The 23,347-nt window shown below is 42.8% G+C and overlaps 1 protein-coding gene across 4 annotated transcripts in view; it reads right to left on the bottom strand.

Annotated features, from left to right (window-relative positions):
- enpp4 (ectonucleotide pyrophosphatase/phosphodiesterase 4) overlaps positions 1–23,347 on the bottom strand; it is a 43,592-nt gene that overhangs the window by 5,517 nt on the left and 14,728 nt on the right. For 2 of the 4 annotated variants that reach the window (XM_069886711.1, XM_069886710.1), the window contains exons 2-3: positions 9,522–10,409; positions 2,528–2,698 (exon numbers count right to left, since the gene is read on the bottom strand). In XM_069886711.1, the coding sequence (XP_069742812.1) occupies positions 2,528–2,698; positions 9,522–10,347 (997 nt within the window). In that variant the 5' untranslated portion in view covers positions 10,348–10,409. Of the gene's footprint in view, positions 1–2,527; positions 2,699–9,521; positions 10,410–20,440; positions 20,728–23,347 lie in introns of those variants that run through there. The other 2 variants (XM_069886709.1, XM_069886708.1) reach the window with 2 other exon arrangements.

Here is a 23,347-nt window from a genome sequence, read left to right as displayed (position 1 = left end):
TTTTATTGTTCAAAGTCATGGGTACAAGTTCATTTTGTCTTAAAGGTGTCTTCGGTGATTATCCTCTTTTCAGTTCAGAGCCTCAGTAGGTATCACCCCATATTTTAACCAAGTGTTTTAAAATTGGATTGTCTGTTTTGCTGGATATAATTCTGGAATTCCATTTATTCATGAAATCATTATACACCTTCTCTTTCAGAGTGCAATCCAATTAGTACCCAGGAGGGGGCATCACCACATTCTTTCTATCTTATTGATAACTTTTGTGTAGTTAGGTGACTAAAACTATGCACAATAATCCAAATGTTTTGTTTAATATATGTATAAATACAATTTAATTTATGAAAAAACATTTAAATGTTTTAATATTATTTTAAAAATTAAAATTTAAAATAAAATTATCAAAACTAAAGCATACATTTTGGCTGTAACATGATGCTGATTCATAGAATGCTATATTGGAAGTAATTGGAAATTTAGATAAACTACCATCTTTTCTGGAAAAGCAATGAGCAATAGTACAAAAGTGAGCCAGACAGCCTTACCATAAAATTGGAACAGGAGGCAGATTCAACTCAAGCTAATAGGGACTGCCATGAAGAGCAGGGATAAGAGATGGCTACATCACTCTAAACATTTCTATATTATGTGTCTTTTCAGCGAGATCGCTGTGCAATTCTTGAATGACATTGAAAATCCACATGGTTACTCATCCTGTTTGATTTCACTATTTTCTATTAGAAAGATTCTTGCTTCAACAATGAATAAACATGTGAGGATAGTGTTAGATAAATTAACAGAGTGGTACAAACAAGGTAGTTTGCAGCTACCAAACTTTAAAAATTATTATAGAGCAGCACAATTAAGATACCTATCAGATTTTTATCAAACAAGGGAAAAAGCAGATTGGACGAAGATAAAATAGGGGAGCAGGAACCAGAACATGTACTTTATTAAGTGGGATGAAAAACTGGTGCAATATAGAAGTTCACAAGTACTGCACCATCTACTCAACATTTGGAAGAAGATTCACGTAGAAAGGAAAAAAACAAATTACCAACTACCAAAATTAATATTGACGCAAAATCAACTAATCTCTTTCACAATAAATAACCTTTCCTTTAGAGAATGGGAGAGAAAAGGGATCAAAAGAATAGAAAATTGTTTTTTGGGAAATAATTTATTATCATTTGAACAAATGAAGTACAAATATGGAATAACTCATGGTACAATGTTTGCATACCACCAGCTGAAAACCTACTTAAAGGACAAATTGGGAAGCAGACTGAGATTACCAGAAGGAAGCAGCTTTGAATATGTGATTACAGACGCAATGATAATTATAAGATTTATAACAAACATGTACATCAAGCTGCAAGAGAAAGAAAATGATGAAATAAGCTGTAAACCCAAACAAAAGTGGGAAAAAGATCTAAACATAAAGATAAAAAATGAAATATGGGAAAAGTTATGCTCCAGAACTATGAAAAATATAATAAATACGAGGTAATGCATGATACAGTATAATTGGTTACACAGGCTATATATCACGCCGCAAAAGTTAAATAAATGGATCCAACAGTATCAGAGAGATGTTTTCGCTGTAAGAAGGAAACTGGAACAACAATTTGGGCATGTGAGAAAGTGGAAAAATTTTGGGAAGATCTAAATCAGGTATTAAATAAAATCACAAAAAGCAACATACCAAAAAAATCCAGAGATTTTTCTTCTAAGTAATATAAGGCCTCAAACTGGATGAAGCGCAAAAAAGATTTATTATGATAGCCTTAGCTATAGCAAAAAAATGTATAATGTCAACGTGGAAATCAGAAGAGAGCCTGAGAGTACAGCAATGGTACATAGAAGTGAATAAATGTATTCCATTGGAAAAAATAACTTATAATTTAAAAAATAAAATCACAATATTCGAGCACATTTGGGAACTGTACATGGAACACAACATAGAGGGCCTACCGCGGACCTCCACCCCCTAAAATGATAGAACGAGAAGAAGACGAAATGAACTGACCCCGTGTGTAAAAGTAGATGACACAATTTTCTTGTTTATTCTCATTGTGTGATGACATTGTTTAATGAGTTTATTGTATTGTATATGTTGAACATTTAATGGGTTTGGAGGGGAGAAAAAGGGGAGAAAATGACACTGTGTATATTCAAGAGGGAAATGTTTGTGTGTATTTTGATTAATATGGTTCATAATGTGAAAAATAAAATTTAAAAAAAAACAATGAATAAACATGGATGTTTGATTATTCATGTGCAATTATTAGAAAATAATAAGAGCTCCATGATGAGCTACTTTCAGTTCGTGGCCTTTGCTTTTTCATAATTAAAATAAATGTTCAATTTAATTCTGTGCTTGGTCCTACTCAAATTACTGTAGATGAGAGTTGGTACTCATTGGTTGGAACAGTTTATAAAACAAACTGACATAATACCAGGATCAAACTCATTCAGATTAGTTATGACAAGAAAATATCAAAGCACTTTTACATTCTGAACTTACAACGTGGGAGTGATCCATTCTGAACTATCGTCCATCCTTCATCAGCGACGAGAAGAATTGGTTGAATTCTACTGTTGTCCTTATAATGATAATAGTCTGGGATATTTTTTTTCAAATAAACCTTCATGTGTTTATCACAGTTCAACAGCAGCTTGTATACATAACTTGCATCTGTACAGAACAAAAAAAAATACATTGTGTTAAATCTTACTCGAAGAACTAATCAAAATGATATTAAATGATGAAACAATTTTGGAAAACTGGCCAGACATACCCAGACATATTAGCCATTAAAATACAATCCAATATTTAGAAGCTTTTTATAGATCACTGGTATTGATCAGTGGGATCTCCCTCCTCTCCCTAAATAGCCTCCATCGAGATTATCTACCAGGATCATGGTCTGAAGAGGATGCGCAAAATCATTGAGGACCTCTACCACTCCGCAGAGCATCTTTCAGTCACTCCCATCAAGGAAGAGATGCAGGAATATCGGAGCTTGCACCACCAGGCTGAGGAACATCTTCTTTCCGTGGGGCAGTGAAGATCACCTATAACCTTAGAAACAGGTAGGATGTATTTTTAAGAATATGGAATTCATACCTAAGGTACATTGGGGTAAATCTTTAACAATTCCCCCCTCCTGTCTCTTTCCTCCCTCAGTGCTCGCAGTGTCGAGGACCCTAGATAAGTCAGGTTATTTGTCCCTTAATGGGAGTGGGGTTTATCCTAGGTGAAGCCAATCTTTTCTTTTTCTTATTCTTTCTCTTTTCTTACTTTTTATTTTCTTCTTTCTTCTTGTTTCGGCGTGGAAGGATTCTTCTGATTTTGTTATTTCTTTCTATCTTTTTTTCCCCTTTGGTTCAACATGGACATTGATTTTGCATTTTTTTAGTATTTTTGTAATTTTTCTTTCTTTATAATAATTTAATCACATGTTGTCTCTTCTTTTTCTCACCTTCTTTAATATCGACGTGCAGATTGATATTTGTATTATTTTGTTAATTTTATGGATATTGATGTTTTACTTTTTATTATTCTTCGTTTTGACTGCATGTTGATTAAAAATTCTTAAAATGAAACATTTTAAAAAAAAATTCTGATCAACCAAAGGAACTGCTCACATAAACCATCCAAGACCCTGATAATAATATTTACTAAACTATTTATTGATTTATTTTTATGTATGTCTATCTGTCCTGCATCTGTATCTGTTATGTTTGGTTGTGTGTCTCCATGTTTTGCAGCAAGGACCAGAGAACACTCTTTCAACAGGTTTATCTGATATATAAAACACAAACTTAATGTTGATCCTAGCTAGTCCAATTACTGTTGCTTTTATGGATCGTGTTATTAACAAGTTAAAGTAGAATTTCTACTTTGGTTACTGCAGGTGGTTCTGGTACATGTGTCATCTTTCCAAACTGTCACAACCATGCAGTGTTTTAAAACTTTGACTTCTGTTTTTCTTTTAAATATTTGTTTCAGATTGATAATCTGTTTATTTGATTAATAGAGCCAAAAATGGACTTAATGATTTGAAAAAAAAAATTACCATAGCAATGGTCCCAATTTTAAGTTGCATGAAAAAAAATGAAATACATAAAGCAATTTTTCAAGTTGCATTGGGACACAATCTTTCATACACAAGGCATTCTACCATTTTTTTAAATTTTTGTGTTACTAATTGTTATCTCTTACAATTCCTTTTGTAAGCAGGCAATGCAGCTTGGTCACATTTTGAACATGGTTTTTGAATATTTTATTTATAAATTTTCAAACTCAAACAATTTCCAGTAATCAATCATAATTTATAGTTATCTATTATGTACAAGATTCACCGTTGGGTCCGAGCCATTTTTCTCCCCCTTCCTCACACTCGACAGATCGCAATTATGTACAACATTCAAGACACCTACAACAAAGGTTGGGAACACATCAGGGATTTGTCATGGGTTGACAGCTGGCACCCAGGCTGTTACATTTTTCTTGACTTAACTTGATTGGGCTGGAATGGACCCCCCCCCCCAGTAAAAAGATAGGGAGGGAACACAGGGTGGCGAGGCACACAGATCCACGCTATAACTGTGCTCCTATAAATTTCAATATGGTTGCCAAATTTTTAGAAAAAATTTATTTTTTTTCCTTAAGTTATAGGTAATTTTCACCAGGGGAACACAGCTTTGCATTTCCGGATTCCAGCGCACAATGCCCAAGTAAGAGTCAGATTTCCAGGTAACCGCTATGTACTTCCTGGTCATTGCCAATGAGATCATTACAAATTGGATTTGAAATTTGGCCAGCTTCATCTTAAGCCATATGTCCATTATATTTCCCAATGGGAACAGCTCTGGGTCCACCCAGAAGGATCACACCATGGTACATGTCCAGGTTGCATGTCAATGCCACATCTAAAACATTGGTCTGAAATTTCTGTTTCAGCCTCATTCAATTTTTGCGGTGTCAAAATATAGCTGGTGGAAAAAGTTATACTACACCAGCCTATACTGTGCATTAATAATCGCGGCCATGCTGTTCCGACACAGATCTGACCAGCACAGTTAATCAATTGTTGTTCCTAAATCTAACTCCCACCTTTGCCTCAATTTGTGAAGGCCCGGATTAGGGCCTTCCACTTGGAGTAAGAAATACGTCGCCGAGATGAACTTCCCTGTGTTCCCATATAGAATCAGGATCTTTATGTCACTGCACATCGGTAACGTCATGGATGGACCTAATTTAACAGCATAATAGAGCTACAGAGAAATTACAAATCCTTCAGCCCACTGAATCCTCAATACATATCTAGCCACCTATTACACTAATCTCATTTTATTATTCTCCCCATATTCTCATCAACCACCTCCACAGGGGGGTGAATTACAGTGGCAATAACCCTATTAATTCACTTTTTTTTGTAATATGGGAAAAAAATGGAGCAACTGAAGTCACAGAGAATAGGCAAACTCTGTGCAGGCAGCATGAGGTCAGGATTAAAGCTGGGTCTCTGATGCTTTGAGAAAGTTCTCCCAGCCATACCAATATACCACTCTTATTCTACCAAGCAAAAAAAAATGTATTAAAAACAATAGATTTTTTGCATTGCTCTGAAAACTAATCAGATGAGTGTTAATTGCGTGTAGCGTGCAGAGTGACTGCGCAAGTGGATGGGGCGAATTGCTGCAATAGTTGCCCATTCCAAGATGGTGCAGGCCCTTCTTCACTACTGAGAAGAAGCCTGCGGTTGACTCCATGTGCGAGCTAAGGGACCCCCCCCCCCATATGTGGCACACCGCCAGCCAAGGAGTGACGCAGAGACGCGCTGATGTCACTTCTGGAAGGCAGCACTTATGATATCGGAAGTGGGCGTTCCCACGGGGCAACGCGGAAAATTCAAATAATGTCAGTTTTTGGTTCACCCTTTATTGTGTGGACATCTCTTCATTTCATAGCACTGCCGCAGCAGTCGCTACAGTGGTGACCCTGACAGTTCCAATGTCTTTGAACCCGCATTGAATGCATCAGAATGCGAGAATCTGCTACTACTACAGTTGTAATGGCTGCGACCAACACGATGGGCATGCATTTACCACCCTTCTGGGCAAATCAGCCCAGGAACTGGCTGAGTCCCAGTTCCACATCAGGGGAATCATCTCCAAAGCAGCAAGTTCTGGCACATCGTCAGCGCTCTGGACACTGCCACCTCTGCCAAAGTAAGCTCATTCATGGAAAACCCGCCAATGGAGCGCAAGTATGAGCAGTTCCAGCAGTTTCTCCTCAATTCCCTAGAACTCAGCCGGCACAAGCATGCCATTTGGATCCTGGGCGACAGGAATCCCTCCGAGCTCATGCATGAGATAGTGACACTAGTGGATAGGCCTACAGACTGTTTTCTCTTCGAGGCCCTGTTCCTCACCAAGCTGCCGCTGTGTTTCCTCGATGGTTTAGGACATGGATTTCAGCACTCCGCACCTGTAGCCAAGGAGGCAGACAGGCACTTCCACACCCCACAGCAGAACTCCCTCCATGTGCAGCCCATCCATGCTGTTGGGCCTGCCATCGTGATCAGCCCACTGGAAACCCCAACAGTGGGCGCAGCCCAGCAGCAACGCGATGGGCACACTATGAATATTGTTTCTACCACTGCTGATGGGGCCAGAATGCCCAGCAGTGCACCCCCTCCTGTGCTCATACCCCGCTACCAAACCAACAAAGCAATAGGAAACAGGAAAGCCGGCCACCAATAGTGGCCTTGACGGTTGGCGCTCTGAAAGACCGTTTCTACCTCAGAGACCAACGGACGGAGGGACTTCCTAGTCAACATGGGTGCAGAAATCAGCCTCGACCTGCTTATGTATTCTGAGGCCAGGCACTACCCCAAGGGTCTCTCCCTGCAAGTGGCCAACAGATCCTCCATCCCAAGCTACAGGACCTGCCTAGTCACCATCTACGTCACAGACACAGTTTTCCAGAGGGAGTGCACAATCATGGCCCAACTATTTGGAGCGGACTTCCTACGGGCACACGAACTGCTGGTGGACATGATGAGATGTTAGTTAGTGAATGCTACCACATTCCAGTCTTTCCCCCTCACCTTGAGCAACGTTCTTTCCTGCCATTAGGGATCCACACACTGGACCAAGATCAGTATGCCCGCCTACTGGCCAGGTACCCAGCCTTACTGGTCCCAAACTTCCAAGACACTAACCCACTACATGGCGTGGAGCACCACGTAGAGACCGCTGGCCCCCCAGTGCATGCACAGGCCCAGTGTCTCCTGCAAGACAAGTTCCAACAAGCCAAGGTTGAATTCACCGCCGTGGAGGAGCTGGGGATCGTCCGCCGTACAAACAGCCCATGCAGAAGAGCTCTGACTCAGCAACTACAGACAGCTGAACAAGGTGACAGTCCCAGACAGATACTCCATCCCACACGTCCAGGACTTCACCACGAGGCTACCAGGCTGCCGAGTTTTCTCCAAGGTGGACCTTATCGAAGGATACCACCTGGGGCAGCGATGATTCTAGGAGCGGTGGTGTAGCGGGCTATGGATCTTATGAAAGGATGGGATAGGCTGTGGATCTGGTCACCAGGTCATGGGTAGGATAGGTCTGGGAAAACCTGTGAAGATGTCGCACAGCAGGGACAGGCCTCCTGGTGAGGGGCAGAAATTGCTGACCTTCAAGCTGGTGATAGCCATCCGGTAGGCCTGGATGTCCGCGTCCTCCATCTGGTCCTTGGTGAGCTGGGCGACGTGGAGCCCTCTTGAGGTTGCGGCGATCATGGGTCTGAACAGCATGTCGGCCACCACATTGGACTTCCCTGTGGCGTGGCGAATATCTGTGGTATACTCTGAGATGTAGGAGAAGTGCCGCTGTTGTCTCGCTGTCCGAGACCTTGCCGAGTGTGTAGGTTAGTGGCTTGTGGTCTGTGTAGGCAGTGAAAACCCTTTCCTCTAGCATGTACCAGAAATGGCGTATTGCCAGGTACAGGGCCAACAGTTCTCAGTCAAACGCGCTGTATTTGAGCTCTGGCATTCAAAAGTACTTACTGAAGAAAGCAAGGGGGCGCCAGTGCTTGTCGACCCATTGCTCCAGCACTGTACCCACTGTCTGACGCATCTGTTGTAAGGGCCAAGGGGAGGTCGAGTTTGGGTATGCCAGCACCGTGGTCCTTGCCAGTGCCGTTTTCATGGCATGGAAGGCTTCGGTGGCGTCTGGCGTCTACTGGAGCATCTTGTCGTCAAACAGGGGCTGCATGAGGGTGGCGATGGTAGAAGTTAACAATCCCCAGGAACTCCTGCAGACCTTTGGTCGTGCTTGGCTTGGGGAAATTTTGAATCATGCTCAGCACTCCAGCTGCTTGCTGATGGCCTCCTTATCCTCACTGGTGCCATGAAAACTCTGTTCATCCAGCATCCTCAACACTGGTTCTGGACAAGCAGGTTTTCTGGACAACTGTATGTTACTTGTATTCAACCCCCAACTTATAACTCACTTCTTTAAGATGTGGCTCAGTGGAAAAATAAATTGTTCAGTGGACCCTGTAAGTTTAAAGAATGCAGGAAATGGGACACAGTGAGCCAGACACTGAACAACCAGGATTTCCAAATGGTCAGATAATGAATTATTGGAGTTTTATTGTAGTGTGGATCAATCCAAATTAAGCTTGTTTTAAATAGCTTAATATTCTCTCTCACTGAGGTTCCCTTTATTCTGTGTATTATCAGCTACTATGTTGATCCTCCACACCACCCCCCCCCCCCCACCCAATCCGGATGCGAGATGCTTCAGTCCTGCAGTGAATTGTGCAGATTTTTCTACCTCCTCCCTTGTTTCTAACCAATTATCTTGTTCAAAGGCTGAACCAGAGATTGTGTTCAATTGGGATATTATTTGCAAACATTTACATTTTGCAAATCAAAAAAAAAGATTTGGTAATAGCTCCTCCTTCCCTCTCTCTTAAATTCCCACTGATACTCAGCATTGCACACTATTTAAAGTCACTGTATACGAAGACTGTATCAACAAATATTATTGATAAATCTAAGTCACATGGTTACCAGAGGTGCAGTAATATTTGCACGATCAAAGGACTACCATTGGCTACTCACACATGCCAGTCTATGTAGATTGTTGCACAGATATGATTTTGCACTGACACAGTTCTTCCTTGTATATTTACACAAGGATAACTAAATGCAATTTTTTCTCAATTGAATAATAACTGAAGTAAAATTAAGGTATCGAAAACGTTACATTCCCATTCTTATTGCGATCATTTTCAAACTGCTCTCTGTTACCAAATAACAGGACGTCAATTTTGGCTGACATTTACAATTTGTACAACTTTCAGCAAATTAAGAGTTGTTATGAATATTGAGTTTAGCCATTTGTACCCAAATTCACATTGTAAACATTTAAACATAATTTTGCTGTTATAGTTAACCTGCTATTATTATTGTACACCTGTTACGACTTTGATTATCACTTACTTGTAAGAGGTAATATAGCTGCCACTGGAGAATAGGTTATCCGAGTGTAGTTACCACGTCCAATGCAATTATCCAGTTGTATAACTTTCTTTTCAGAACATTGTGCCATTCCATGATCGCTGGTGATAATAACATTAACTTTGTTCCATAGTCCAGTCTTTTTAAGCTGATCAATTAAATAGCCAATGTGATCATCCACTTCCTTCAACATTTTGTCCAGTTCTTCACTGTTGGGTCCAAAACGATGTCCAGTAGAATCAGGTTCCTCCCAGTACAATGTACCAAAATTAATGGTGTTTGTTGAATTGGAAAACCATTCTATAATGTGGTCAGCTCTCTCACTAAATGTAACACTCTGGTTGTATTTCAAGTAATACGAAGGGGTTGTATTGTGTATAGACACATCTGTGCCAGGCCACATTGCTCCACCACTTTTGTGACCTTGTCGCTCATTGGTTACCCATATTGGAGTGGCCTCGTTCCACCAAAATTCTTCAACGGTATTGACTGAAAAATTATTTTTGGTTGCTGGATCATACATGTAGTTGGCTATAATACCATGGCTTTCTGCATAACGGCCTGTAACAATGGAGTAATGATTTGGGAAGGTTTTGGTAACAAATACATTTTTTACATCTTTCACCATGGCTCCATTAGAGATCATCTTCTGAAGGTTAGGAAATGAGTAACGTTCAAGATAACTGGCTCTGAATCCATCGAAAGACACGAGCAGTAATTTAACCTCAGAGTTGTTTGTTGCACTGTTACAGAGACACTCAAAGACTGCAGTTACAAACAGTAAAAAAGAAATCCGTAACATGGACATTGCAAAGTTATTTTCTCAAAATTTCCACTGTTCTTCAGATCTTCTGCAAAGCCAACGACACACTAAAAATACAAAAAAGTCATTAAATGGCGAGTTTATTATAAAAAAAGACTGCCAGCAACTATATACGAGAAAAATTAACAAAATGGTACTAAGGTCACAAAATCTTCACATTCTTGCTCTTGTTGGGATATGGGAGATCATCTTTTATTAGTGTTGGACTAATAAACTATTGAACTTCGTGACAAAAAGGTTGGGGCTTTTTCTCTGATCATTTATGGTACAAGTTGAATGCATCATGGCAAAGACAAATGAGCAATCTCTTTGAGATAATGGTAATGAACCAACTTTTGAACTGATGTTGACATGGTCTATTTTTCTTATATTTATTTTTCAATATTTCTTACGGATAGGAGGGACAAGAATGCCTCCCTGGAGCTCAGAGAAAGGAATCCTTCCCTGCTCCAGAGTCAAGCTCGATCTGTCCCGATGTTATGACTTTGTTAATGATCCTATTCAAGGGCAGAGACACTGTCCTCCAAATTGTAGCCAGAGACTGTCCACATTCCCTGACCTCTGCAGTTTTATTTTACTGCCATCGTTATAATGGCTCTAAATTTAATGTGATGAGCATTCCACTTTGGGGTGAAAAAATGAAAGGGGTGCTGGATGTTGATGTGAAATGCAATCACTTGATGTCTGCAAAGTAATCTTGACAGATAACAACATGTTTTTGTTTTTAGGTACAAGCGTGTGTTTTGAGTCACTCCAAACAACTAAACATTTAACTAAAAACTTGGGTGTCCATAAAATGAACATGCTGGGTGTGTACAACTTAACATTTGAAGACAGAAACAGACAAACACTCATTATTTATAAAACAGGAAATATACAGGCAACCATTATTTTACAGATGGGTAACAGAAATTCACCCTTATGGAATTCACAAATCATAACAAAAAAAATCCGGGGAATGGAATAAAAATAGGGTCTTACAACATTTATGTTTTTTTTTAAAAGTAAATACTTAATTTTACACCATCCACAGATTTTCTGTAATGTAAAGCCATAACATAAGTAGCACCCATTTTCTCAGAGCTTAATCCCTCCCCATAACACTGGCTCACCCGTATTTTGGTTAGAATAGGAGCAAAATCTAAAAAATAGGATAAAAGAAAGGAAGAGAAACAGAAAAATTGATTATAGAAACAATAAATAGAATTTATTCTTTAAAAAAATATTTGGGGAACTGACTCCAGGGAGAATTCTGACGGAAGAGTAGTAAATGGCTTTCACAGCACAATGCTCCTTTACCAATAATTTGAATGACACTTTTTTCATCAATTGCAGGTAACTTAATTCATGCCTACATGTTGTCTGATTTGCAAGAATAAAAACAGAGCATGCTACAAAGATCTCGCTCCACAAATAGAGTGAAATGTAAGAAAATGAACAATGTGGGAAATGTCCATTAAATACCATGGCCAACATCTTCCCTTATTGCAGCTGTGACAGAATATAGATATGTTTTTGGGAGATAAATTGGGGCAGGTTTTTTAGAGAAGGTCAGATACAAAAACTTTAAAACAGATTTTATTTAAAATACTGGAGCTCTGCTTATGCTAGACATATCAGCCCCAGAGCCTTTGCAAAAGCTTTGGAGAGTGCCCAAGAGACTACACTAATGGATTGCTGCTTACAAAAAGGAAAACAGGTGAAAGAACTTGTCGGAGTCGCATACTGTCTGGAGTGGAACTTGCTGTTCTAGGGGGATCATGTGGTTTTGCAAGCAGAAAGAGTCAAACAGATTTTTCTCTGAGAGATAGAAACAGGTCAAACTGGCAAGCTTGTGGAAAACCCCATATGGAAGATGTGTTGTGAGTGCTTAATTCAGCCTAGTCAAAGCCTTTGTGGTTCATGCAAGAGGAGAGGACTGGCTGTCTAATGTTTCACTTGAAATAAGAGAAACAAAAAGGAACTCTGTGGTGACCTGAAAGGAAGAGGTTATCATCTGGAGAACCCTGAGGGGGCAAGTTTCTTTGGCAAGACGCTGAAGTAGCTGATTAAAAAGGAATCAGTTGTGGGTGTCCAGCATACAACAAATCTCTCTCTCTCTCTCTCTGAAAACCAACAAGAACCTTCCTGAGTGGTAACCATTTACCTTTTAAACACCAAAGCCTGGTAAACTTTATAGATGTTAAATTCTGTGCACAGTAAAAGAATTGCTAGCAACCAGTGAACTTGGAGGAATGAGAAGTGAGATTGGACTGTGAATCAAAGAACTTTTCTGAACTTACACACACATTTCATACATATGTGCTTAGAATTAGAAGGGTTAGGTTAGGTTAGTTAAGTTAATATTGATAAGTTCAAGGGTGATTCTGTTTTTAATGATTAAAGATAATTAAAAGCAACTTTTGTTTAAGTAATCATTTGTCTCAGTGAATATCTATTGCTGCTGGGTTTTGGGGTCCTCTGGGCTCGTAACACATCATTAATCTAGAATATCAAAATTGTGCTGAAAGATTGCTTCCTTTCATTTGTGAATTCTCCAGGATTTGTTCTTCAGCTGATTAAGCAGAGCAAATAACTTCCTTTAAAGAAAAATCAAGCCACCAAATTTCAAGGAGTTAATAAAAATGTAGAGATAACTGACAGGCCTATTCTTCATCTTAAATCAACACAGTTGCATTTAATGTGCAGAAATTTAAAGTGATATACAGCAATCTGTACATTATAATTTCAGGATCATCTTACCTATTTTTTCGTAAACTGTACCTGGCATGGTGTAAATATCGCCAGAGCTCACTAACAAGTACCAGGACTTGGCTTGGCTGGTGGTGAGATCCTTACTGTTCAACTGGAACATCACCCTCAACGCATGCTGTCCCTGGGATGGCTGTGGTGGGGTGGAGACTGTTGCCCATCTCTTTGCTGAATGCAGATTTGCAAAGAGGATGTGGAGGGGGATGCAGGGGGGCTCTGTCACAGTTCATCCCTAGTGACAGTGAGACAGAGGACTCCCTGATTTATGGACTGTTCCCAGGGGCCCACTCTGAGTCTGACATCCAGAATTGCTAGAAGACCATCAACTTGGTGAAGGACGGCCTTTGGGCAGCCCGAAACCCTGTGGTCTTTCAGCACACTGAGATATTGATTTTAAAAAAATCAGCCATCACACATACCAAATGAGAACTAAATGCATTTAAAACTTGAAATGAGTTTGCAGACAATTGCTCTCCATTCACGCCAAGCTTTCATGCAGAGGTGTGGTCCATGACAGACCTGATTAAATAACCAGTTAAACTGGTTAATTCAGATGCTGGTGAATTATGTAAAATGTTAGTCAGTCCATGCCTACAACTGTCTGGTTTCAATCATAAACCCAAGGTTAAAAGATGATTAAGATAAATACTAATGGCAACAGTGATATTGTAAACCAAAGAATATAGAACGACCACTTACTTTCTCCTTAGTTGCATGACCAATATCTGCACATTTTTAACAATGATGAAATATGCTATGAGAAAAAAAACTGATTTCTCTTCATTCATAAAGATCAGCTGATTATCTATAATGAAGGTAATAATGTGCTGAATGAGAAATGCAAAAGCCAAAATTCAAAACAAACCAAGACACATTGTAAAACTGATACAAGTGTGGTGAAAAAATGTGGTTTAAAGATTGGCTTGAGTGTCCAAGTGTCTTTGGAAAATGTTTTGCACCTGGTAGTTGAATTTTAAGTCCATTCAAATAACAAGAACTTACCAATGACCCAATAGGAATAATTGAAATTCAAGTTTATGTGTACACTGGTGGTAATCAAGAAAATCTCCAGATGCTGGCATCGACTGCAGTACACAAACAAGCTCAGCAGGTCACACAACATCCATAGAAAGGAAACCCCAGAAGAAAGGCTCAGGTTCGAAATGCTGCCTGCCTTTTACTTACTATGGATACTTCGTGGCCTGCTGAGTTAAACAATAAAATCTGCAGATTCTGGGGTTGATTGCAATACACAGAAATGCTGGAGAAGCAAGCAGGATTTTGTATGACCTGCTAAATTTCACCAGCACTTTTATGTATGCTGGGCTGACTTTTCAATGAGAACTAAGCGAGAGGGCTCTATGATTGGAAATGTTATTCAAAAGAATCGATTATCACTTCCCATCAGGTGGGGTAGTATTACCCAAGAGAACTGCCCAATATTTGTCCTTCAACTTGTACTATCAAACAACAGATTTTAATGTGATTGCACAGAGGAAAGACTCTTCTATACACCTGAGTTGCTGTGCTTTTATCATTAATTTTCTTTGCATAGCCATCATCAAAAAAAAGTCCTCTGATGTCCACACCATGTGCAGGGTACTTGCATGCTCCAATAAATCCCCACGTTTTGTGCAAGCGAGAACTTTTGTTTCTAACAGGATCAACCTGAGGAGGAAGGCCAAGACAAGCTGGGTTGAGAGTTGGACTCAGGGCTAACATTGACAAATAAATTGACTACTTAGTGTCCTCAAAGGCCTTAGCTGCATCTACGGCATCTGCTAGTTTCAAACTATCTTTTCCTATGAGAGTTTCTGCCCTTCAGGATGAGTGCTTCCCCAGATTAGTTGGTCGACTATTCTCTCCTCTATTTCTTTGAACTTGCATTTCGCAGGAATATTCTTTAGTCTTGTGAGGAAATTATCTATCAACTCGTCAGGCTTGTTTTAATCCCTGGAACTCATATCACTTTATTATATGGTTGGATTTCGGTTCTAGATGAGATGAAAATTTTTCAAATATCCTTTCTGGGTGGGTTATTTTCTTTCTCTTCAGCCAGCTCCCAGCTACTAAACAGGTCTAATCCTCGCTCCCCTGTCCAAAGAAGGATGTAACTCACCTTTTCCTCTGGTGTGATTCCCTTGAGGAAACCTTTGAATGCCAGGTTGCACTTATGCTTGAACTTTTTGAAAGGCTCTATGGTGTCGTCGGCTTTCCCGTCCATTACTGGGTGCAACGCTGCTACTACTACTGCTGCTGACGCAGCCATGTTCTTCTCCAGCACTGGTAATCAGATAAATGGTGCTTTTTCTTTGTTTCTTTCTGAGTTTATTTCAATTTTTTTCTCTACCTGGAGTGGGTTTTGATCTATCCCACCGCTGCCACCATGTTATATCTGGGTTGTACTATCGGAGGTCTTAATAAACACTAGAAAGACTTGTAAGTTTAACAGCACATTTCTTTACTTATATTCAGCTACTGGGTCGCTTATTGATACAATGTGTCTCACCATGCATGCACCACTCTCAAGTGTAAGTTAGTGTTCATGCTCTAACATAAAATAGTCCCAGGTTTCCTCAGTATATAACACCATGTGCAGTTTGCATGTTCTCCTTGTGACTGCTGGGCACTCCAGTTTCCCTTCATATCCTGAAGACATGGTTAGATTCCTTGTCTACTGTAAATTGTTCTTGGTGTAGGGGAGTAGCAGAATACAAGGGAGGGGGGAAGTATCAGTGGATAAGTTTGAGGAGTTCATGGGTATATCACTGTTCACTCCTCATGCCCCAATTTTACCACCTATAGAGGACTATTAATGTACAAACCCATATGGGTCTATGGAATAGGCAAGATGAGCTGAAAAATAATTTTCTGCTGGAAGGAAACATGAAATGAGGTGCTAATAAGTGCAATGAGATCAAACAGAGCTAATGCATTGTCAGTAGCCTTTCAACTATTAATAATGTGGTCCTTGTGCTTCTGAACCACTCTTCTTTGGTTACATAAAATGAATATATTGTTTGGTTTAGAAGTACATAAATGGCATGGTTTAATTACCTAATTGGTATTTCAGATCAGGGGGAGGAATTACTGCAAATTTCTCTTTTAAAAAGGGTGTGTTTCTCGCTTTCAAAACTAAATTAGGGCAGTTCTGTGAAATAAACTGAAATCATCTGACTTTCATGTGCATGGCCCACCAGTTACTAATTTATAGAAAACAAAAAAATTCCACGTTGTCATTTCACAAATGGTGATTCCTTGCACTCTTTGTGGCACAGAACATGTTAAGTATTTTTTAGAGGGGCAGGCTCATACCTCTGGCCTTTTCCTGCTGCCTTACAATTATTTCCTTTCTTCACCACCATAGGTGTTCAGAGGGATTCCCACCTCTCCTCTACTACAACTGCTCCCTTCCTGTTTGTTTGAAAAGTTTAAACAGGAACCAAAAGTGCCCACTTCCTGTTTCAACAGATGCAGTAACCCAACATGCTCTTTAGCAAAGGGTAAATTATTGAAGCATTTTTTTTAATACTTTTTTAATGAGGCCCTCATTTTGACAGTTTTTTGGCTACATTGTCTGCTAGATTTCCCATTCCACAGGTGCACCCCCACCGGTTGGTAGAAGTGCAGCTTGCCCTCCACTCAGACCCTGCAGTCCCTGATCATGTCTCTGACATCCCCCAATGGAGTATGGCAGATTCCGAGATTTGTTAAAGAGAAAAAGTCTCATGACACCTGGGTGGCAGTTCATTGTGGAGGGCTTTGAGGCGATCCACCTATGCGTTGGCACATGTCTCTCATGACAAGCTCGTTGAGCTTCCCTGGCTGGTCCAGGACATCATAATGGTAGGTGGAGAGCTCGATCCACCACCTCAACATTTTATCATTCTTTATGTTACCCCGCTGTTTATTGTTGAACATGAATGACATGGCCCATTGGTCCATGAGCAGAATAAAACATCTGCCGGCCAGGTAATGCCTCCAACGCCTCAACGATCGCCTGAGCTGCCTGCTCTATAGAAGAGTGTCAGACTTCAGGGCCCTGGAGAGTGCGGGAGAAAAAGGCAATGGGGCAGCCTGCCTGAATAAGGGTGGCGGCCACGGTGAAATTGGATGCATCACTCTCCACCCTGAAGGGGGCAGGTTCATCCACCGCATACCTTGCGGCTTTCACAATGTCCTCTTTTATGCGGCAGTAGGCTGCCCATGCTTCATTTGTCAGGGGGAAGGAAGTGGACGTGATGAGGGGGTGGGTTTTGTATGAATAATTTGGAACCCACTGAGCGTAATAAGAATGCCAGGCAACTTTTCAGGGCCTTGAGGCTGTGGGGAAGGGGAGGTCTAGCAGAGGCCGCATGCGATCGGGGCCAATGACCATATTCTCCATCATGCAGCCAAGGATCCCCAGTCAGGTGGTGCGGAAGATACACTTATCCTTATTGTAGGTCAGGTTCAGGCATTTGGCAGTGGGGAGGAATTTCTGGAGGTTTGTATTAGGGTCTTGCAGGTTGTGGTCGCAGATCATGACATTCTCCAGATATGGGAAGGTGGCATACAGGTTGTTTTGGTCTACCATTTGGTCTCTCTCCCGTTGGAAGACAGAAACACCATTGGTGACACTTAAGGGGATCCTGAAGAAGTGGTAGAGGCAGCCGTCTGCCTTGAAAGCTGTGTATTGACGATCCTCGGGGTGGATGGGAAGTTGGCGGTAGTGAATTTCAGGTCTATTGTGGAAAACACACGATACTGGGAGATTTGGTTGACTGTATCCGCAATGCGAAGAAGAGGTTACGCGTCCAGCTGCATGTAGCGGTTGATGGTTTGACTATAGTCGATCACCATTCTACGTTTATCCCCACCCTTGAATACCACTACCTGGGCTCTCCAGGGCCTGGTGTTGGCCTCAATAATCCCCTCATCCAGGCTTTTATGCCCTGAACTCACTATATCGCTTGCTTTTTGAGGCAATTGGCTTAGTTAGGGGTGAGGTTGGCCAACACTGGTGGGGGGGGGGGGGAGATGATGTGGAGGGTAGACAGATTGCTCATCAGTTGGGCCAGTGGGGGAGGGAGGGGGGAGGCAGAGTAGCCGGTTAAGGAACTGTGGGTTGCCGACTGTGAGGGGTGGGAGAGGGCGATCGTATATAGAGACACTCTTTAAGTGGCACTGGAAGTCTCGCCCCAACAAGTACAGGTGCACAGAACTGTGGCATAATGAGGAACTTAAAGTCTCTATAGGTTGTGCCCCACATGGTCCACGTTACCGTAGTGTAGCTATGGATTTCTGTGGAGTGAGACTTTGAGGCTAGGGCAACTTTGTAGGTGACTTGTTTTGCCTCAAGGGAGTAACGTTGGACAGTGTCAGGATGAATAAAGATGTTGGTGCTCCTGCTATCAAGAAGGCATTTAGTCACCTGGTTGTTGATGGAGATGTCCATCACGGAGCGAGCGAGTTGGTGAGGGCTTTTCTAATCCAGCATCACTGAGGCCAGAGTCCGTCCCACGCTAACTTGCAGTCTGGGGCCATAATGGTGCTGCCCACGTGGCGGCGAGGTCATCCCCGAAAGATGCTGGTGTCCAGATGGCTGCTGCCATGCTGTGCACATGGCGGTGCTGGGGCTGGAGGGCTGTGAGCGGCATACTCTTGCATAGTGCCCCTCCTTCCTGCACTTGGAGCACATAGTGTCTCTTGCTGAGCGGCATTTTTGGGGGGTGTTTTGCCTGGCCGCAGAAGTAGCACTTCAGGTGCTCCTGGGAGACAGCGGCTGCAGTGAGCTCATTAATCAGGTGTGATAGACCAGTGGCCTCTACACCCATGTCCCAGGATAGTGATCCCCGTGTGGGCCTGCTCGCAGAGTACAATTCCGCATTGCGGAGGGCGATCTCCAGCAACTTTGCAGGATCAATTGCCCTTTTTAAGTTTATCTTGCTCTGCTCAAGTAACCTCTGGTGAATGTAGTCGCACCTGATGCCTTCAACATGGGTGTCCCAGATCATGTCTTCCGTGGTTTGGGTGGCCGATATTACCTGGAGGTTGCATGTCCACGCAGGGCCCAGAGGAACTCATTGCCTGATACCCCCGGTCGCTGTCTGCGGGTAACCAGCATGTGCCTGGTGTACAGCTTGTTAACATTCTCCCTGTATTGTCCCTTGAGTACATCCATTGCTTCCACGTATGTGGTGGCGTCCCTGATCATTGGGAACACTCGGGGACTGACCCCAGAGAAGAGTAGATGCAGTCTGTTTGCATTGGTGGCCACAATGCCGGCCCTTTTGAAGGAAGACCTCGAAACAGCGTAGCCAGAGTTCAAAGCTGTCTGAGGCCTCAGGCGACTGTGGGTCAATTTCCAGCTTGTCAGGTTTCAAGAGTTATTCCATTGTTGGCGATGAAAACCAAAAATTGTGAATAAAATTGATGCCCAGAGACTGATCTACAGGCTTTTATTCACAATGGACAGGGACCTCATCCTGTGTCATGACCCGGGCTTTCTGGGTCGAGGCTTTAGACAAGGTCAAAGAGGGAGGGGCCTCAGGTCCAGTCACAGAACGGGACAGAGCCAGGTAATCAGAAATATTCCAATTCACCACATGCAAATCAGAAACTAAAATGTAATCGCTGGGAGTGAGGCAAATTCTGACTAACGTTCCAACTCTTTGGGAATGGTACAAAGAAAGACATTTGCACAAGCTCACATTTGCAGGCAGCACAAACCAGGAGATTTTAGCTGTATTAAAAGCCCAGATGAGTGCGTCAGCAACTGATGGGTCAAGGAGACAGATGTAGTTGCTCGAGGATAGAATTGAAACTGAACTTGGGATCAAACTGGATGTTAAATTCACCCCCAGACTGGTTGGAATTGACAGCTGTGGTCTCAAATGTACAGTAAACACAGTTCTAAAGGAATTGGAGGATTCCTGCTGATCAATTCCTTGGTGTTCAATGAGCACCATAAGTCACTACTGGGAGGTTGAGATAAGCAGAAATGTAATTAATGGTTGAGAAGTGAAACCTTGGACAGACAGAAGACTCTGGTCAGCCCACTGGGAATTGTGGACGGAGTGACATGAGAATGGGAGATGACATATAATTTCCCCAAGGGAAGAGCCATCGAGTCAAATGCCTTACTAATGATGTTTCTGGGGTGATCATGTGATCCCCAGTTACTGGCAGAGAAGAAGGGGATTCGGATCCAGCTAATCCTCATTACATGAAAGGCATTCGCCTCGCATTTCCCCTGCGTCTTTCCAGAACTTTCTATTCTACGACCGTTTGGGGGGGGACACGACGAAATGAAATGCGCTGAAGGAAAGAGGCTGAGCTCCATTACCTGCAGGGTGATCCACCGTCGTCCAGGCCTACGAGGTAAAAAGCCTTGGGATGAACGCGGGCAGCGGCACAGCCGAAGGTGGCGGCTGGTCGGATGGTTCAGATGCCAAGCGCGTTCGCTGTCAAGGCAGCCCGCTGCACATCCAGCCCGCGCCCCACATCCGATCACTTCTGCAGGGGAAATCAGAGCTCCAGCCCCGTCCGGGCACCGGTTGCTGCGGGAGAGGAAACAGATAGCGTCAAACGCCCTCAACTTGTGGAAGAAACTGCCTGATTTCCGCGTCCAGAAGGTTGAGGGCGTTTGAGTGACAGCGGAGCCCGGCGCACGCCCCCAAGGGCGCCCGTCATCGGGGCTTGAGCTCGTCATGGCGGCAAGATGCTTCCAAAATGTCTGGGTGCTTAAAGGCAGAAGATGCTGGAAAAGCTCACGGGGGGGGCAACTGTGGAAAAAGGCTCCGTTAGGGGCAGAACTGGGAAAGAGCGAGGCGAATTTAACTCTGGGGTGTGGACATGGACACATCCCTTCGTCTTCACACCTCACCTCTTCCAACAGCACCTCGGGGTGAGTGTCGGACTCTGGCTTTACCCTACCCTCAATTTAGTCTATGTGTCGTCTGAGTGATAGGAGAAGGTATTCGGTTCAACAATCAGTTTATTACACAGCGCAAGAATAAAACTTAACAGAGCTCTGGTTCAGTCATTAGTTCATAGGTCACCTGCACAGTGAGCTACTCCCCAAGACTGACCCCTATTGTCCAGTTGGCTCAGTTTATATAGGTCAACCTTATCATACAGAACAAAAGTTGGCTTCCTTTGCTAGATTTCATTATCATACAGAACAAAAGTTGTCTTCCTTTGCTAGATCTTTTTGCATAAGGGTTATCACGTCATCTCCTGTTTTGCAGATATCTGGGGTGTAGCACTCCCATCTTAATCCTCCAGGCCAGACTATCCTGTTGTTTTGATCAGAAATTAATTCATCCCCAGATATTTCTAATCACCATTCTGTTCCTGTCTGGCCAATTTCTGCTGTTCTCTTTAACACCTCCTCCTGTCTTAATCTTCCTCCGAGACTGGTTTTCCATTCCCTTTGTTTCTTGCAGGCCATTCTTTGTTCTGGTCTGGCCTGTGTCTCCTGTGCTACTCACCACCTCCTTCAGTTTGAGCATTCCTCCTAAATCATTTTATGCATTTCCTCTCCCTGTATTTTGGGAGCGTTGTCTCCGCTCCATCCTCAACATTCATTGGAGCGCTTTCATCCCTAACGTCGAAGTACTCGAGATAGCAGAGGTCGACAGCATCGAGTCCACGCTGCTGAAGATCCAGCTGCGCTAGCTGGGTCACATCTCCAGAATGGAGGACCATCGCCTTCCCAAGATCCTGTTATATGGCGAGCTCTCCACTGGCCACCGTGACAGAGGTGCACCAAAGAAAAGGTACAAGGACTGCCTAAAGAAATCTCTTGGTGCCTGCCACATTGACCACCGCCAGTGGGCTGATATCGCCTCAAACCGTGCATCTTGGCGCCTCACAGTTTGGCGGGCAGCAACCTCCTTTGAAGAAGACCGCAGAGCCCACCTCACTGACAAAAGGCAAAGGAGGAAAAACCCAACACCCAACCCCAACCCACCAATTTTCCCCTGCAACCGCTGCAACCGTGTCTGCCTGTCCCGCATCGGACTTGTCAGCCACAAACGAGCCTGCAGCTGACGTGGACATTTACCCCCTCCATAAATCTTCGTCCGCGAAGCCAAGCCAAAGAAAAGATTTTGGGAGCAGACAATTTTGCTCAGCCAACTTTGCTCCATGCTGTGATTGCCACTTAATCACATTCCTCTTTTTCCTTGAACCATGCAGTACATATAAACTTATTAATTAATCATTTCTTTCATAATGTTTTAACCCCTAGATTCCAACATGAGGGGGAGGGGGGGGTTGCTTCCAGATAACAGAATTGCTCATCTCATCCGTCTACTTTTAAATTGCAGGGGAAATGTTGTTCGAAGGAGCGCAGAACAAAAGATAAGGTATAGAGAGACCCGGGGCCAGGGTTTCCACTGTGGGTATAAATGATTGACGAAGCCGTCCGTTCGAGAACTCAGACGCAAACCAAAGGATGTGGACGTGCTGGGAAATGCACAGCTCCAAGGCAATGCTGGTCAGATCAGACGGGGTTAGGGGAGAGAGAAGATATTCCTGCTGGATCATCTGCAGCAGACCTGCACTGGATCAGCCAGAGCTGAATTGGGGAGGGGGGGTTAGAGCCCATGAACACGTGGCTGAACAGTTGGTGCAGCCACTGGCACTAGAGGGGTGTGGGCACCAAAATGCCTGTCTAAAATTTTTGTGCAGTGTTCCAGAAGAAGTGCTTATACAACAAATACCCCTGTAGTTAGTTATAACAACTAAAACATTTTTCATAAGCCAAGTTTACATGTATCAATATACATGCAAGGCTAAAACTCTATGCTAATTTACTTTTCAAACCATCTAAGCTCTCCCCCCACCCACTCAGCGCCACCGCTGCCACCCCCTCCCCACTCAGTGCTGCCGCCAACCCCCCAGCTCAGCACTGCTGCAGCTGCTGCTACCCTGGACATACAAGGAACACACACCTGTTTTTCCTATGCTCGGTACACTCGTACACTTGGTCCATGTGGCGGTGCGGGGGAAACACCCTGAGTTACCGCACTGGGTCCAGGATGGAAGACTTCAGGTTTATAATAAATGGGATCTATTTGGGAGTAACAGTGACTGAACAAGAGAGACAGGTTACACCTAAATTGGAGGGTAACCAATATTCTGACAGATTTAATAGATACCCTCAGGAGGCTTTACAATGGAGGTGCGTGGAGGGGGTTTGGAGGTAGGATGCAAGATGTGAGTTCTTGGACAACACGTGGATGAA

Source organism: Narcine bancroftii, chromosome 6, assembly GCF_036971445.1.
Source record: "Narcine bancroftii isolate sNarBan1 chromosome 6, sNarBan1.hap1, whole genome shotgun sequence".
NCBI lineage: Eukaryota > Metazoa > Chordata > Chondrichthyes > Torpediniformes > Narcinidae > Narcine > Narcine bancroftii.
The sequence above is the reverse complement of the archived record's forward strand: the minus strand, read 5'-3'. Positions and strand labels throughout refer to the sequence as shown.